We start from the raw sequence: 18390 nt of genomic DNA, 5'->3' as shown, positions 1-18390 counted from the left end.
TGCATTGAAATGTCTAAGTTATATGTATGTATACAGCCTTCATATAAATATACATATTTATACTTTATATACTGTATATAAATATATAAACAAAAGTGGCAATCTTAAAAAACAAAATCACAAAGGTAATCTTCCTCTGAATTGTAAATCAAATTAATATAAATTTTGTTTCCATATTAAGGTTAAAATTATTTTGAGTTTTGTACATATGCATTTGTAATAAGGCATTAAAGGTTGTATAATAAATACTGTAGCAAAATGCAAAAGCACATTTAACATTCAAACGTAGTAAGAAATAGCAACAAGCAAAACAACTCATGCATAAAAATATGCTGGATAGATGGGAAAGAGTAAAGGTGAAAACTTACTTATGCAGCTTCCTTAACTTATTGCATATCCAGTAGGAAAATGTTTCTAGACCTCAGTGCAACTTTAAAAATGGCACAGAATTTCCTGTGTACTCTGAGCAAATTATCTGCCTCAGGCAGAAAGACATTTATTTACTCTTGCTGAACTGCTAATGCAGAAGCCAATGCAACATACCACACTGGTATGCCCAAAAGATGAAACCACGCAGTATTAAGATGTTCTACAGGAATGCTTGCTAAAGAAAAAATTAAGGCAAAAGCCTCATTATTCCAAACATTGCAGTTTCTTTCCTAATTGTAAGCACTGGAAAGCATTCTATATTCCAATAATTTTCCCTTTGCCCACTTCATTTTTTTGCAATGTTTAAAAACTTTAATCTAGACTCAAGACAGTATGCCATGACATTTTTTTTTTTTCTAAGAAATATGCTATATCATTAGATTAAGAATCATGAGCAATATTGTACATGGAGCATTTCCTTGATCAAAAAGCATGAAAGAGAGTCTTTAAATTCTCTTTAAATTCCCTTCTTCCTTAACTACTCAAAGATATCAGCCAAGGTTCATTCACAGTTATGTACAGGATTCCTTATTTATTGGTTCGATATTTTTTGTTCAGAGAGATGCTTTTGGGAAGATTTCCGTTCTGCTTGTTTTGAATTATACTACGATCTTGATCCTTTCTTTACTGCTGCTTTAGGCTTTGGGTTTTTGTGTATTTGCATAAAATTGTACCTATTGGCATTTATACCATTTGCTTTCTCTGGCATAAATAACCTCTCTGCTTAGCCCATATACGTTTGCCTAGCACTGTTATTCAGCACCATGTTTTCAAAATTTTGCTGCAACATGATAAATTGTCAACAGAAATGGAACAAAACAAGGCAAAAAATTATGATTTTAGAAAGCACTCACTTTCTAACTGGTATATTCATAATTTACTTTGTTGTCCGATAAATATTACATATTGTTCAAGCATATTTTCATATTTAACTACTTTCTTAAATCATAACATTCTGGAGTTGGTGAAGCTCCTGCTAAACAACTATGCATGGACCAAAATGCTTGGAATGAGCAGAAGTGGCTATCATATACAAACAGATAATAACAGCTGACCAAAGGCATGCTGTGATGGCAACAACATAATCAGCATAACATAAAAAAAAAACTTCCAGCAATGCTCTTCCTTTGAGTTAAATGAACGAGCATTACTGATTTGCTTATGAAAAAATGACTGCTGCACCTTTCTTTAAATGACTGAAAATATATAGATACAGATCTTAAACAGCCTTACTGATTCACAGGACAATTTGTGAAATCAACATATTTACATAACCAATATAATAATAGGAAAAGAAACGTAAGTAGAAATCTCTTAACAGTGGTATATATAGATTACATGAGTCTTCAGATTCAATCTGCACTTCTGATTACACATACATTTTAGCTCCAATTTTTTTGTAATAAATAGGATGATATGCAGATTGTTAGCTTTAAAAATATATACTTGACTCTATTAAAGTAGATGTTATTTAAATATAGAAATCTAGTTACATTAATTAGAAATAAATTAAATAGGTCATCTTCAGTGCACAGCACACAGATGGAGTGTGAGCAGTATCTTGCCCCTAACATAAACAACAGACAAGTAGAGTCAATTGAAGGGATGAAAACATTCATAATCTACATAATAAATATGCTAGCATATCTAGGAGTTTAAAAAATAATTCAACATTGTTCTAAAAAAAAAAAAAAGAACATACAAAGATGCTAGCTACAACATCTTTTAGCTAGAAGCAGTTCAACGTTTCAGCATCTGGTCTATTGCAGTTCTGACTATGATACAGAATTGGTACGGCGTGCCTCACCTGGACCTGTCTCAAACACATCCTCTGAACTCCTAAAACCAGACAGGCCCTCAGCACCAACCCGGACTTTATATGCTGTTCCTGGTGTTAAACCCTTTAACACAAAGAAGCTTCGAGAACCATTTACAATTTCTTTTTTCCAATCTTCTTTGCCTACAAAAATTTTAGGAAAACAACATATTGGAATTTTAATTGTCTACGTGTTACTGAAAGTTTATAGACAAAATATTATCAACAGTTACTTGACTAAACTATGGATTGGCTGAAAAAACAGCAACTATTCTTTCAGAAAATAATAAAACCATATAAAATTATGACTGCAAATAATATATTGCATGCAATATATTGAAGAATACACTATACATTAATTATGAAACTATTTTAAACATTTGTTCCATTGTACTGTAGAAATACTATTTTCATTTATTTTCTTTAAAGACTTACTGAAATTGCAATTATAAAATACATTAAAATAGATTTTAATCATTTAATTAGACTATACTTCTACAGTTTCAGTTAATATTTACCTTAGTCAAGAAATTCTATTTTGCAATCTGAACAGATCATATTTCCTGATCATTATCTTCTTTTTCTAGGACAGATGCTTCTTTGACTAATATCCAGAAAAATTGATTTATATTCCAATTTTCAGATTTATCATCTTTAGTCATAACTTCAGAAGGATAAATTATTTAAATATCATGGTTTTATTAGCTATCTATGTGTGTTATAATTACTACTTGTATTATCAAAGATTAAAACCTATTTTTATGCCAAGAAAAGTATGCAAGTTGGTCAATACCTTAGGTTTAATTTAACAAAGAAAATTGTTTTTGCTGACTGTTTTGTTTTATTTTCCTGATTTGGATATAATTTAGGAGAACTGTTAAATCCCATTTTAATGTATGTAATCATATTTTTACATATGTAATCAATACATCACAACAACTTCAAGTAATCTACATTTTTAGAAGTTCATGTTCACAATAATTTATAAGATAATACAAAGGAACAAAGGCTGATTTTCTATCTAAGCATCAAAAAGCTGCTACACATTGATGTTTACTATAATGAAAATTATTTGATCTCCAGATCAAGTTAAAAAATGATTTTTCCAAACATTTAAAAGCTATCATTAACACTGGGTCAACTTAGGACCATGTTTAAAAATGTTTGAAAATATATCTGAACACTTAGTATAATTTAATGAAATGACTTCTTACTGCCTGCTACACCATATTCAACATAAAAGTTCGCATGATCTGGTCCCTCATACTCCCAACTGATATTGGCATAGGTCTCAGCAGCAGCTGTTGTAACATTTCTGATCCTTGGATAAAGTGGTTGCACTGAATACACAATAGAAAAACAAAGCAGAATATGAAATTGTGACTTCATACATAAAAAAAAAAAAAGGAAGGTACTATGCTAATTTAGATCACATACAGGGAAAGTATAGTACATTTGTCATTGTTTCCATTACAGGAAATTAGTGACTAAATTAGCATGCTTGGTAATTGAATCCTAAGCAGCTACTACACCATGAAATTAGAAAGTAAAATATATGCACTCTAGTGAGCATGCCCTATAACACTGAAACTGCCAAATACTTAAAAATGCTTAATTGCCAAAATCCCAGAAAACATTGTTTCTATTCATCCAGAAGTAAAATGAAGACAGAGGAGAAATGAGAACATTGTCCAGGTAATGGGAAATGGTAGGAGAGAACAGAGGTATGAAGGTAGCACACACCTCCCTTTATTCCACATGTCACTGAATGGACTGTAAACGCCTCAACTGCAAGCCCTTTATAGGATTGTGTCTCTATTGCATTGATAATGATAAAAAAGGAACACAATACCCTTATAGAAAGTTGGACGGACAGTATGCATGACTGGGGAGGTTGCAAAAAGGGTTTCTGAATATCCTTCACCATCAGAGGTAGTGGGAAAGAAAAAATAAACAGTAAAAAACTTCACATCAAAAAGTATCATTTAAATAATGCAGTAAAACCTTACCTGTTAAATGAATAACGCATGCACACTCTACATTCATGCAATTAGTTTTACTTGTTAAAATATGAAAGGGCTAAATGATACACACATATTTGAAAACGAACAGAAGTATATTTTTACTGAGACCTTTACTTTTACAGGACATTTCTGAAATCAGCTTCATTTCCACTATGGATTCATTGCCCCTTTAAACATTTCCATAACATTTCCAATGCTATGGAAAGCCAATATCAAAATATTCTGGTGTGAAGCACTCAAATCACTGGAAAGCACAGAAAAAAAAATAAAACAATACCATGGATTTTAAGATACTGGGTCCTATTATCATTCTCATCAGACATAAGTACTTGGCACAGATATGCACAAAGCCCACTATGAAAATTAGTCCTTTTCTCTTCAGCATCTTGTAATTAGCCATATCTTTGCTCATATCTTAATTTTTGTTCTCCAATTACATCTGTTACAAATAGACAAAACTTCAGCATGTTTGTTTGCCTAATATTAATAAAAATAAATGTTAATATTTCAGTGCAGATACAAAGTTTCTGAATGAAATTAGTTTTGAATGAAAATGCCTTTGTTTGCCACTGACATTTTGATCCTGATAAAACATCAAAAATACTTCCAAAAGCATCATGGAACACCAGAGGTGACATCTTAGTCTCAGGAAAGACGAATAACAGAATTCCAGTGATTTTGTTTATACCAGAAAATAAAATGTGCAGAGGCCTGTTCTCAAGGCGAGAAGTGCTGCAGAGATTTTATTTGCACACTTATTTCCTCCTCAGAACAGGATAGGCTTGTCCATACAGCTGACTGCAAGTAGTTCCAATTTAGATTCAAAGAAAAAATGGCTTGCTTTGGCATAGTAAAATAAATAAATCTGTATAGACAGAATAAATGAGTACTGTGACTAGAAATCCATAGCTCCTGAGAGTCGTTTTAAAACAGACCTAAATGATGCGAAGTCCATCAATTCTTCTGAAAATGTATCCTTGTTAAAAATTTTCACAATATCAGGCTTTTAATCTCCATATTTGTATCATTCTTTTCTTAAATCTACTTCATTAGTAGAATTCTCATTCAACCCATTCAACTTCAGTCTGTATTAAACCAATTACTCCTATATTTGATGTCTTTGTAGGTTGTTGTGCTTATGTATTTATACATTACTTCTTTCACTAACCAAAAATAAGGAACATATTTATTTAAGGAATAAAGAATATATTTATTCTCTAGAATCAACTTAAAATCAAAAAGAACAAGATTTTTAAAAGCAATCTAGGTTACTAAATCAACAACAAAACCACTAAGAAATATTAGAGCCAGGACTCTGGTATGGAAAATCTGGTCTGTAATCATACCCACTATAGTAACGCAAGGGGATTACATTCTGCTCCTCTGTGCCACTTTAAGGTAGCAAGAAGAAAGAATAGCAAGCTTTAAATTTAGAAAGGTGCAGAGTCTGAGACTGTGGATAGGATATATAAACTTCTTTCCTCATTTGCACATAGGAACAGGTGTAAATTACAATCAGCATCTTAGTATTTGTTCTTTGCCAAGAAAGCTACCGGTTAGTATTCTAAATATAATTTATTCTGTTTTGTTTCATTAAATCGTATTTTCTCACACCCATATTTTCCTGGAGTTTGCTATTCTACCATAGATGTCTAATAAGCAGCAGAACTGTATGGCTGACATTTGTCACTGATGTTATAGTCAGAAGAAACTATAGGCAATAATCTGTTTCTCCTGCAAAGACATGCCACAGAACTACATCTGGCTTCTCCCTCCTGATGCCTGGGCACTCGTGGATGAAGTAGAGTCCCACCCTGTGTGAAAGACTCCAGATGACAGCCAGTTTCTCTATCACTAGACTAATTAGATAATTACCTTTCCTGTAAAATGTGCATCTTTTCTTGTGTTCTTGTGTTTGTTTGGTTTTTTTTCTTTGTTTGTTTGTTTTGCCTTTTTTTTTTTTAAATCTTTGATTTTGATTTCTAGTTTCTGCTGTGATTAAACGGCTGTTTACTAGATTAAAGACCTAGTATTGAGTAAATTGCTTTCTGTTCATATGATTGCACATAACAGTGAAATTGGCTCAGAAAATTATCTTCATTCTTTTGGTCTTTTAGTTTCTAAATCCTCTCAAGTGACTGACTAATGCTGACATTTCCCAGACGTCCTCTTTTCTGATTTTTACCAATGGTTGCTTGTATAGTTTGATCATTGTGTAGTATTAGGTCAGATTTAAGTTCTGTTTTTTTCTTATTGAACACAGTGCACCAACAAATTCATTCAGTAGCATATTTATTTTCAAAATTATTACTTCTGTTATTCTTCCTCTTTTTCACTACTAGTTGTTCTAATAATTCCAGCAGGCCTGGAAATTGTTAGTTAAGTCTTTCAAATATGCCATACTTGCAAAATGGATACACACGTAGGTAAAATAAAAGATGGCTGATGGATTCTAAGGTGATGAAAGCCTGATGTCAAGGTAGGTACAAGATTCAGAGCTTATCTCCAATCTACCCAGACTCTTGTCTTCTAAATCACCACACCTCTAATTATAATTAACCTCTTGGTACTTCAATATGCTTCCTAGCACTGTTCACAAATGCAAAATGTGTAATTGTCAGCTGGAAGAAACTCTCAGAGCATGCAAGTGGCAGTTGGTGAAAAGAGCGGGGCTAGAAAGCTCTGTCTCTGGGAGAAGTGCTTTTTGAGCAGAGGAACACCGTATTCTTGTGATTTACAACCACCACATTTAATGCTGTGCACCACCACTGACATAAGAGTCACTTCAAAAATGATGGGATTGGACTGTTAATTAAGTTATGCTTTTCATACAGACTGACTCTTAATTCAGCTACCTCCAGTAAATTAAGCCATTTTAACCATGCTGTGCAATGCAAAGTTTTGCTGACATCTCTGAGTACTGTAGTGAGATATGGTATTAAAGCATTTGCCAATTGTTGAGAAAGAGGCCTAGGCTCAAAGCAGTATTTTCCTTTCTTTTCAAATTAATTTCAATATTGTTTTTTGTTGCTGTCATTGTTCTGTTTGGTTGTTTTTTTTGTTGGTGGTGGTTGGGTTTGTTTTTTTGTTTGTTTGCTTTTTTTTTTTTTTTTTTTTTGGTAGAAGAGTATTTAATCCTCTAACTTTTCAAGAACACAGCTCCTGCAAATAACACAGTTGTACTTGGGCTGCAGACTCAACAGAATTCAGTAATTTGTGACATAAGCTATGAAAGTATCTTAACAACAGAATAGATACTCTTTCTCAAGATTTAGTGTAGCAGAACAGTAAATTAAATAATCTCAAAAGTGATTAAACTTTACGAAGTTTCAGGGGATTCACCAGATCTCCAGCAAGAACTGGCAGCTATGTGATAAACACACATCTGATGACTCATGTCAAATGGAAGAAAAATGTAAAGCAACGTATCACAGAGAACTAGGTATACAACAAATTAGGGGTTTGCTTTAATTTGCTTTTTGACCCAAAACTTTTACAGTAGGAAATTCAAGCCTTAGTATAACAATAGGAGTGAATTTCATTTCTGGCATTGTGAGATGGGCATTAGTCACCTCTGAGATTATCTAAGCCATTGCAAGACTCTTCCTATATAGAAATACAGAAGATCATGTACAAATGCAAGAAATAGTTTCACTGATAAACATTTAGCATGGCATAGATTTTGTGTGAAGTCTAAAAAGCGGAATGTATTTGCAGGAAGTTTTACATTGAAATGATCATCATTTTCTCACGCATCCAAAGCATCAACATTTTTCATGGTAGACTTAAAAGAGGACAAAATAGTAGGGTTTTTTTAGCAGGCTGTACTGAAAGAACCACATAGACGTATCACGGAGAAGTCCACAGAGAGAGAGTGGCTTAAGGATCGGTACAAAAATACTATAATTAACTAGAAGAGAAAAAGCAGCTTGAACTTGTTAGAGAAAAATATGGAGATGTGATGTGAAATGATTCAAAAAGGGAGGTAAAACAGATGGTGGGCAGGGAAAATGGTTTAAACAACAGCATTTTGTATGGAACAAAGAATTGAGATGATCCTATTTTTTACAAATAGATCAGAGATATGAACTCAGCTGAGAATGACTTCTAGCCTTGAGTGAAGAACTATACATTGGAGATTCAGTCAGAAAAAAAGAAAGGTTTTAGACTCAGAGACTAGACTGCTAGTATTTTTCCACTGCAACAAAAGTATTTCCATCAGTTCTTGAGATGAGAAGTTCATATGAAGAACGCAGAAGTACTGCATTGACAGCAAGTGTTAGTTTCAATTAAAGCTCCCAATCTTACTAGCTTTGCAGGTCAGATCTGCCAGTTATCAGCATCTGTGTGCATAAAGACTACAAGAACTTGCTTTTAAATTAGAAATGTGGACTATATCAAAAAGAAACAGAAAAGTGAAACAAGAAGACTTGCTAAATATAGAGACATATATAATTACATGGCATGACTCCCTCCACTTCCACTTACAACAAAGACCGTTATGAGCCCCTGTGACTGTTGATGTTAATCAGCAACTTTCACTTCTGCCACTGGTCTAATTTGTATTATTTTCTTTCCTCTATAGTCTATTTATTTAAAAATCCTCATGAAAGAGGGTAGGAAAGACTTGACTCCAGTGATCACCAGAGTCAGTTTCCAGCTGCTTCTATAATTACTTTATAGGTCATCAGGTTCTTAATCCCTAATTTCTTCTCACACCTCTGTTACCCCATGTCTGTTGGTAGATGTAGACGCTGATGTCAATACCCAGATGCCAATAGCAATGCATGCGGCTTATCAAATACTTTATTCTTTATCTATTTCTTTATCTTGATTAAATATATCATGCATAGTACCACAGTAATTAGAAATGAAAAAAATATAGTGCAAGTCAAATTGGATTATAAACAGTATAACAGGGTAGCTTGCCCATCCACAATAAAACCATTTCTATCATGATTTACTCATGTGGGGTTGTGCAACATTGACATGAATCTCCCAGTTAAATTTCATCAGAGGAGAACGAAACCTCAGGTCTTGTAATCAGCCAAAATCCATTGCATTTTGGCCATCTGATGCCATGACACCGGTTGCCGAAAGAACATTTTGATTAGTATGGGTCTCTTTTGCTGTGAGACAGTAATTTCCTCTTTATACTGTCCCCCATTTGTTGCAGCATTCTGTCCTTCTATGTTCTCTTCAGTGAGGATATGTCTATTTTTACTAAAGGAATAAGGGAAAAAAAAAATCTTTATCCAAATTTCTTATCCTTGATCTTACTTTCATCTAAAGTTACTATTAAAAGAGAAAAGGCAAAAAGGCTTGTTTCCTTACTGATTGATCTAGAAAATACTGGGTATCTCTGAAACACCTACTTGACACCAGTGCAGTCATTATGATCAGACAAAGTCAACTGGGATGAATATTAAACTTGTTAAGTGTGTCAGTAAGCAGTCTTTGGTTGCTTTCCTTGTTTTTTAAAGTAATGAAAGACTACAGTACAATGAAGGGTCCACGCCTGCACAGATAGACTGCAAAAGTCACATGCTGCCAAAGGACCACAAGTATATATTTCAGGACAGCAAATATATTTCAGGTCTACAATAAAAACATTAAGACACTATAAGATCCTTAGGATTACACTAGCATTATTTCCCTCAGCACTTTAACATACAGTTTTACTCTGAGAAGTGAAATGTATCTCAAGTTGTACACCTCTCCCAGGTTTAGATGCTTTCAATTCCTCCAAGACCTTGTGTCCAATGTTTCTGATTGACCAGCTATAGGCCTTCGCAAGCAGCTAGCCAGTAGAAAACATACTACCAAAATTTTACTGCATTTTATTCTTCCTGAATCTGACATCTACTGTCTTGTTAACTTCCAAGATATTCATCTAAAATTGAAAAAGAAAGGATATATGCATTTTTCTGATAACTCCTGCCCTTCAAAATGAAACACTGGGCTGTTGCTTTTGATGGATCAGAACACAGTTGAGAATATCTAAATTTCACATCCTCCTCAGTTTGGCTTTGGGTCCACATTAATGAGAACTGTATCTACTCACAGGCCCTTCTGCAGGAGAGAGGAGGAGTAAAAATTCACTGCTGGGCATGACTTCTTCTTGAGTGGGCTGAGTATTTCTATCTCCCAAATCCACCCACTCATGGGACCAAGTATTTTGGCACTTGCTAATATGATCCTCTTTTTCCTTTCTTATAGTCCCGGATCAGTAGTGAAATAGTTAATCATGTTAATGCAAGTAACCACTGAGAACATTCATCTCAGAGCTCCAGCAACTCAGATGTCATAGCAGATGTCATGGCTTTAGCTCCGTCCTGTTTGCAGTTCCAAAGTTTTCTTTGCGATTGTAAGAGCTAGATGCAACAGGAATATGTGAAAACTTTGAAACCATAAACGGCATGGAACCAAACGAAGACATCTGCTTAAGTTTTCAGAGAATCTGAGATGACAGCTCTGAAATGTGAGCTGCTCCAGCTGATCTTACAAATAAGAAGCTTACTGCTAGCCCCAGACTGTGATACTGCTATAATTAGACTGCAGTTTCACCCAGAGAATCCATTTTTCCTTGCATGAGTTTTTATACTCAGCTATAAATAATGAGAACTTAATTTACATTTCTGCTGCTACGTCCAGGACTACAAGCCAGTTCTGTTGTTCCAATCTGTGCTGACTTCCCAGCTACAACTTGACTAAAACACAGTAATAAAGACTTGGCATTAAAATAAACCCAGAACTCCATACACTTACCAGAAATGCGTTTGATATTAAAATGCACTTATATATACAATATATACATGCACAAAGGCATGCTTACACGGTCTGACTTCTCTACCAGTCTAAGTGGGTGAAAAGAATGCATGGCTATTATTATAGCCATATAATTATCAAAACACCTGATCATCAAGTGGAAAGAAAATATATGTGAAGCAATTTATGTTGTCTCTTCCAAGTTTGTAAAAAATAATGGATACTGTCATGTAGCGATTTTGACATGGGATTTTTATGGCCTGAGAATCTGAAACTCAGATGTTGGTAAGTGTTAATGACACCTCTGTGATAAAATCACACATGGGTATAGAGACACCTTTCTGACTCAGCTCTCTGAAAGTCCTCAGGATAATCTTTGCTTCTGGCAAATCAAAATTCATAAAAACTGTGCGAAGAATACATTGTTCGACAGAAGAACTTCATTATAAAGAACCTAATATTACTGAATGCAAGAATAAGGTTCACAATATGCTCCACTCACTGAAATATCTTCAAGTGATCACTCACAAGATTTGCGAACCTAAGAGAGCAGGAAGTCATCTGCCTCTATATTCCATATGATACTTGAACTGAGAAGTATACAGAGGGTATTGTCAGTCATCTGTCTTCTATGCACAGTTGGTTGCAAATGAAATAAATGTGATCAAATGGGTAGCATTAATCAGCAGTGAGAACAAAAGCGCACCTACTTTTTTGAAAGAAAAAACGCGCATGGCACAGGCAGTAAAAAATCTTTGTGAAACTGCTGCTTTTTCTACTCCAGCTCATCAGTGCTAGTGCACCTGGACCCTGAATATTTATGACAGTGAGATACATCTGTTAAATGTTCAGAAATAATTAGACTTTACTGAAGCAAAGCTAATGAATTCCCCAGGAACTCTGTGGCAAAATAAACAGATGAAAGGTATTAATAAGCATTCTGTATTCCTTTTTTTTTTTTTTTTAACAGAAATGTTTTCTTCCAGCACTGATTAATAGTTTGTATAGTAATGTGTAGTCCAAGATTTTCTGTCCTTACCACTGCAATTTCCCCATTTGCAACACTGCAAAATCCACACATTAACAAATCATGCAGTTTTATTTTACCTTTGCCTGCACCTACAGCAGGACGAGGAATACCGGCTTTAATGGAGGAAAACAAGAACAGGAACACTATATAATTAGATACAACGCCAAAGGGAACATACACATAAATAATTTCATTTTAAACCAGAAAAGCATGCAGACTAGATAAAATGTATTAATTCAAATAAATTAGAAACAATCCAGTTATGCTGAACACTGACAGACTACTACAAGACAAAAATTAATATACATGCATTTAATAAATTTTTTGGTCATGCTTGTTAAGACTCATAGTTTAAAATAAATGTCATTTATATGCAACCTTAATACACTATTAGAAAAATTGCATTGCATACCAACTCATCTATAGCAACTGAAATAAAACTGTAATTTCAGTAATCATAAAAATATATTAAAAGATGGTATCAAGATAGACCTTTAATATTAAGACTTGCAAAATCATAAAAGGCTTTCCCCCATATTTCCCTTTTGTTTGAAATTACTCTTATTTGTTGAGCTTTCATACTTAAATAAATAGCATCTTCAACAAAAGAACTGCCAATATCCTATATCTAGAATTGTTACAAATGTAAAAATCAATAGTGACAGGATCAAACACTATAATAAGGTTATTTAAATATACAATGTCACCAGTTACTTGGGGTCACAAATTAATTTTTTTTTTCTGCAGCTTTTTTGAAGATGTATTTTTTTGCCAGCTCTGTGGGAAAAGTTTAGACCTCACAGAAGCTGTTGCATACTTCAAGAGAGAAATAATTTCCTCAGTGAGGCATAAAGCTGCATTATTTCAGTGTTATTCTCTGTGACCAGAGCAGGTGACTGGAACAGAATAGCTTAAGGGAGGAAGACCACTTAAAATGTAAAGTTAGATGAAATTTTGAAGCCAAGAAAAGCCAACGAATTAGGTCTTGTGAGTTTATATCAAAAGGATAGACTTTACGCTTATTTTGGGGCTTCCACTACAGTAGAAAAACTTTGCACATCTTTTCCTAAAAACTATTTAAAATATTTTAATAGTATATAATACAGTTGAAAAAGCCCTTGAGAATTTTTTACCAGGGACTATTTCCTTAATGGAAGGAAGTAGTAGTAATATTTTTAATAAAACTGGTAGTCTTTTTTTAAACTCAGTGGGTTTTCTTTATACATACCCATCTTACCTTCATCCATAATTGTTACTGCCTCCTCGGTTATCTGACTTCCTGATCCAACTGATGTTTGTGCGTTAAAGTAAAACTTGTATCGTGTGCTGTAATTTAAGTTTTTTAATATCAAGCTGCTCTCGTTGGCAGGTATTCTTATCTCTACCAAGGGACCTAATTCATGTGTGTTGTTAACTGTTATTACAAGAAAAAAACAAAACAAAACAAACAAAACCACGGTTACTTAGGAAAACTGCCTATGTTGTCATTATGTTAAAACAGACTTTGTTTTTCTGTATTTGTTTGTCTGCTGTATTGTTCATTTCCAGTCACTTAAATGATAAACTACTGTTTCCAAAGAAAATCACCTTTATATAAAAAGGAGAGGGACAAAAATTCAGAGGGGAGATAAGGAACACCTACAAGTTTCTTAAGCTCAAGTTCCATTCTCATAAGTAAAGCATCTGAATCTAAGACACTAATTCTACATCAAACCAACTGAATGTACACACTTTTGAAACTTTGATCATTCAGCTCTCTGAATCTCTGAACTAACTGCTTCGGAATAAATTCACTATACTTAGGAATAAAAATACTGAAATGACTTCTATCTAACACCAAGGAACAGTGGAATCTTGTAAGTGGAAGAAAACAAACTGCCTTCATCTGTTCCATGCACATGCAACTCCTAATTGCCAGTGCCATTGCTGATCAATTTCTGGGCAGTAGCATGTGTATCCTAAGGAAGTGACTGGTTGAATGGAAATAATGAGCAGTTTAATTCAAAGCTAGTATAACTCTGGCATGAATGAATGGCACAGAGATGATATTTTCATTTTAGAATGAAAACTGAAGAAGCAGACAACAATATAATTGGATGTATTTTGATCTACTGTTAATGATATTTTCTCTGCAGTCAGCATATAGGATTTATAAGTGCCTCTAACTTGGCTGACAATTAGGGTTTGAAGAACCAAAAGTAATGGAAAAATGCTAACCTTGCACTTGAGCAAGTGGAATTTTCTAAATAGGGTCAGATATATTGTCTAAATAAGCTAATCTTTTGCAAACTTGACATCTACAATGCAATCATATATTTTGTACATTACAAATTTAGTATTTTTCTCAATAAATGAGTTACTATTCAGCAAACATATTGTAAAAGGTGTATATATTCATAATTAACTTACTTGGTTGAAACTTCAGTATGTATGATATCAAAACACCATTTGGATGGGTAGGTGAACCCCACTCCAGAGTCAGAGAGTCCAATGTTGGGTTAGTAATCTTCAAAAAGGATGGTGAGCTAGGAACTTTTAAGAAGAATATATGGTAAATACAAAGTAGATGAACTTAAAACAGCTCATGAATTATTAAGGATATTACCATATTGAGCCAGATTATTATTTTATGATGTCCAAGATGCAAATTCAGCAATTGCATCCTTAGTATACCCATTTTGAATACACCACATTTAACTTAATTCCTAAGTTTCTCACTTCATACCTCCTTCAGGGGTCTTAAATACTTTGTCTGGGCTTGCTGGTCCTTCTCCTTTACCATTAACAACTCTAACATTCAGCTTGTAAGAACTATAGGGCTCCAGCCCTGGCAACATTCCAAAAGTCTTGTTTCCCCTGAAAGTCAAGATCTTTTTCTCTATATGCCGCTTGCTCCTTCTGGATAGACTCTGTACTTTCCAGTAGTAAACCTAAAGAAAAAAGAAAATCTATAGTGAGCATTGAGGTGGTGAGGCTGATTTTGATAGTGAGGCTGATTTGATAGTGAGGCTGATTTTGCGAACTCTTAAGCTTTTCCATGAGTATCCATAAATTATTGGTAGGAATAACTGCAATTTTAATTAGCTCAGGTGAGAAGCAGCATAGAGGTTTCCTGCTTGTCTAGAAACAGTCATGTCTACACGACTGGGTGAGGACTACCTACCATCTGCCAGTTCTGCTCATGCTCAAAGCCACTCTGACACAAGTTCTGGTTTGGAACTGCATTTGTGTCTGACGATCCTCATGTTAGCATCTGAGAGGGAAGATCATTTAAACCATCTATGTTTGCAGTAATATGTCTACACAGCTTCCAAAGCAAACTTGGCACCTTATTATAGATGCCTTTCACCTGACTACACAAGATATATTCCCTGTGATGTGGAGGCCAAATAGATTTTTAAATGGGAAAAAAAAAAATTCTAGGCTGGAAAAACACAGAAATCATGAAAGGCCTCTGAGGATACAGTCCTGCACTGTTCTCCACATATGGTCATAAGAGAAGTATTCCTCTGTTTATGTGATAAAAAGATCAGAGCACAAAGCTGATTCTGATGTCCATTTTGCTGATTTTCTTTCTAAGAAATTACAGAGCCTCACAGGTAATTACTGGCATCTCCTTGACTGCACTGTGTCTCTACCACAATTTCTGGAAAGGCGTTAACAGTTGTCCCTACAAAGACTTGTGTTAATCCTCTGACTGTCACATTCAAATGCATCATTGTTCATTTTACACGGCAAAATTTTCATGCATGTATAATCAGACATTAAAACTGATAAAGCAATGTAAATGGCTAAAACTCTGGTTCTGTTTATGCCAACTGTAAAACACCTACTTAAGAAAGCTGGGATTTCATGTGTGAATTCAAAAAAGGGAATTGCTAGGACTTACAAAGCCCAACTAGGTTGCTTATAAAGAAATACACTAACACCAGCTTCCTATTGCTGTGTATCACTTCACTCTAATTGCTAAGTGCTGCTATGTTTTACATTGCTTGAGTTAATGTTTTTTAACACTGTCAGCTGTCATCCTGTAACTCTCATCCTACCAAATAGTGTAGAAAGCCATTTATAAGTTAAGAAAAACTTGAATTGATGGTACTATTTGTATTGAAACTCGTTGGGTATAGTTCATTTCAAAAGCACATTATTATAGTTGGGTCATCACTTGTCCATAGCCAGGCTGAAAGAGAAGGAGAGCTTTAATAAGCTGGGTTTGATAAGCAGCAATCTCGAAGAGGAATATGACAGTAAAAGAAATTGCATTACATTTTTCACTTATTGAAAAACCACTGACGCTATATGAATAACAAGAAAAAATGTTAGTAACAGCGAAAACAATTTTTTTTAAGTTTCTTCTTAGATTTGAAATGCTTCATAGTACCAAAGTATATCCAGTAATAGCTAATTAATATAAAAACAAAATATTAGTGATATGGGGTATAAACTGTTACTAGTTAGATGTCTTCCTGCTTTATTTGTACATTTGTCTCCATAGTATGCATCTGTAGAGAAATAGAATCATAGAATCATAGAATATCCCGAGTTGGAAGGGACCCATAAGGATCATCAAGTCCAACTCCTGGCACCGCACAGGTCTGCCCAAAAGTTCAGACCATGTGACTAAGTGCACAGTCCAAATCTCTTCTTAAATTCAGACAGGCTTGGTGCAGTGACTACTTCCCTGGGGAGCCTGTTCCAGTGTGCGACCACCCTTTCGGTGAAGAACCTCTTCCTGATGTCCAGCCTAAACTTCCCGTGCCTCAGCTTAAACAATTCCCGCGGGTCCTGTCACTGGTGATAACAGAGAATAGGTCACCTGCCTCTCCACTCCCCTCGCGAGGAAGTTGTAGACTGCGATGAGGTCCCCCTCAGCCTCCTCTTCTCCAGGCTGAACAGGCCCAGTGCCCTCAGCCGCTCCTCATATGCTTTCCCCTCTAGGCCCTTCACCATCTTCATCGCCCTCCTCTGGACACTCTCCAACAGTTTTCAATCCTTTTTGTACCGTGGTGCCCAGAACTGCACACAGTACTCAAGGTGAGGCCGCACCAGCGCAGAGTAGAGCAGGACAATCACTTCCCTCGACCGACTAGCGATGCTGTGCTTGATGCACCCTTCCCTTTACTAAGAAACGCACCCTTAATGCAACACTGCATATTGGGCTACCATCTGAAATAATTTTGTTACTTAGCAAAGCCTGAGTTTGCTAGCAGAGTTTTGCTGATGTGTCTAAAATGGGATAGTCATGTTCTATGTCAGTAAGACACTTAAAGCATATTCTGCATCCATGAAAAGTTTTCAGCTTGACTTCAGAGAAAGCTTTATAACAATAACTATCCACTAGGTCTTAGGATGTGTCATTTCTTGTCTAGTTTTAGCTTGATTTAGCTGTATCTGCAAAAATTATTTAAGAAAGTTCTGCTGCATCTGCAACTTATTCAAGGATATACCGTTTTCTCATTTGTCCTAGCTGCAACAGCAAAAATATTCAGTGGTCAGGTTAGTTGTTAATCCTGCAGTCTTGAGCTTGTTTTATTTACGATTATTGCCTAACTTATTTTAGCTTCAAAATTGCTTAGCTTTGTGTAATTGTGTGGTTCTTCTCCCCACCCAATACCCCTCCCCCCCCATTTTTTTAAAAAAGCTTAAAAAAATGTACAATATATAGCGAAGACTATCAGACTAAACAAGTTATCATGGCATGACTAACTCATTAGGTAACTGGAGAGGCAAGAGTGCAACCCATTACCAAATACAGGAGAGAAAATAAACCTGGGATGATGATAACTCTGTAACTATGTCTTGTAGGGTGAGAATACTGGATGCACTGGAAGACATTTTTGTCTACTGTTTTTTTGTATTAATACTGATCTTTTACAGAAATTGGTGATTTGGGTTATGATTGTTAGCATTGTGGTAACAAGATTAATAGCAAACACTAACTTCACTAAATTCTAATTGTCACATCATGGTTTTTGGTTGCCCATTTGCTTGTGAAATACCAGGTTGAAATGAGACTATAATCTACCAGATAGTGATATGAACAATTAGTAAGTCCTGCTCCTCAGCCAGGTTTATTACCTAGGGCAAAGCACCAGACCAACTACAAATATTTATGTTAGCTATTAATAGAACTAGTTTAAGTCTCTCCAGCCAGTGGTATTTTGTGCCGGATAAGTCACATCCACATACCACGAACTCAACAAGCTGTAACACACAGAAGTTAGGATTTAATGCTCTTGAATGCTAGCCCTCCATTTTACAAGTATTACATGCATTTCTTTTCCTCAAAACATTTTCCTCCTTTCATTTTTTCAAATATTTCT

General features: G+C 34.9%; 1 protein-coding gene across 43 annotated transcripts in view; it reads right to left on the bottom strand.

The window, feature by feature from the left end:
* NRCAM (neuronal cell adhesion molecule) overlaps positions 1 to 18390 on the bottom strand; it is a 151514-nt gene that overhangs the window by 16324 nt on the left and 116800 nt on the right. For 13 of the 43 annotated variants that reach the window (XM_048065846.2, XM_048065852.2, XM_048065854.2 and 10 more), the window contains 7 exons: positions 14793 to 14997; positions 14477 to 14599; positions 13305 to 13481; positions 12145 to 12180; positions 4098 to 4163; positions 3460 to 3585; positions 2237 to 2389 (listed from right to left, as the gene is read on the bottom strand). In XM_048065846.2, the coding sequence (XP_047921803.2) occupies positions 2237 to 2389; positions 3460 to 3585; positions 4098 to 4163; positions 12145 to 12180; positions 13305 to 13481; positions 14477 to 14599; positions 14793 to 14997 (886 nt within the window). Of the gene's footprint in view, positions 1 to 2236; positions 2390 to 3459; positions 3586 to 4097; positions 4164 to 12144; positions 12181 to 13295; positions 13482 to 14476; positions 14600 to 14792; positions 14998 to 18390 lie in introns of all 43 variants that reach the window. The other 30 variants (XM_048065862.2, XM_066991845.1, XM_048065874.2 and 27 more) reach the window with 6 other exon arrangements.

The sequence above is a fragment of the Anser cygnoides genome, chromosome 1, assembly GCF_040182565.1.
Source record: "Anser cygnoides isolate HZ-2024a breed goose chromosome 1, Taihu_goose_T2T_genome, whole genome shotgun sequence".
In the NCBI taxonomy this organism is placed as follows: domain Eukaryota; kingdom Metazoa; phylum Chordata; class Aves; order Anseriformes; family Anatidae; genus Anser; species Anser cygnoides.
The sequence above is the reverse complement of the archived record's forward strand: the minus strand, read 5'-3'. Positions and strand labels throughout refer to the sequence as shown.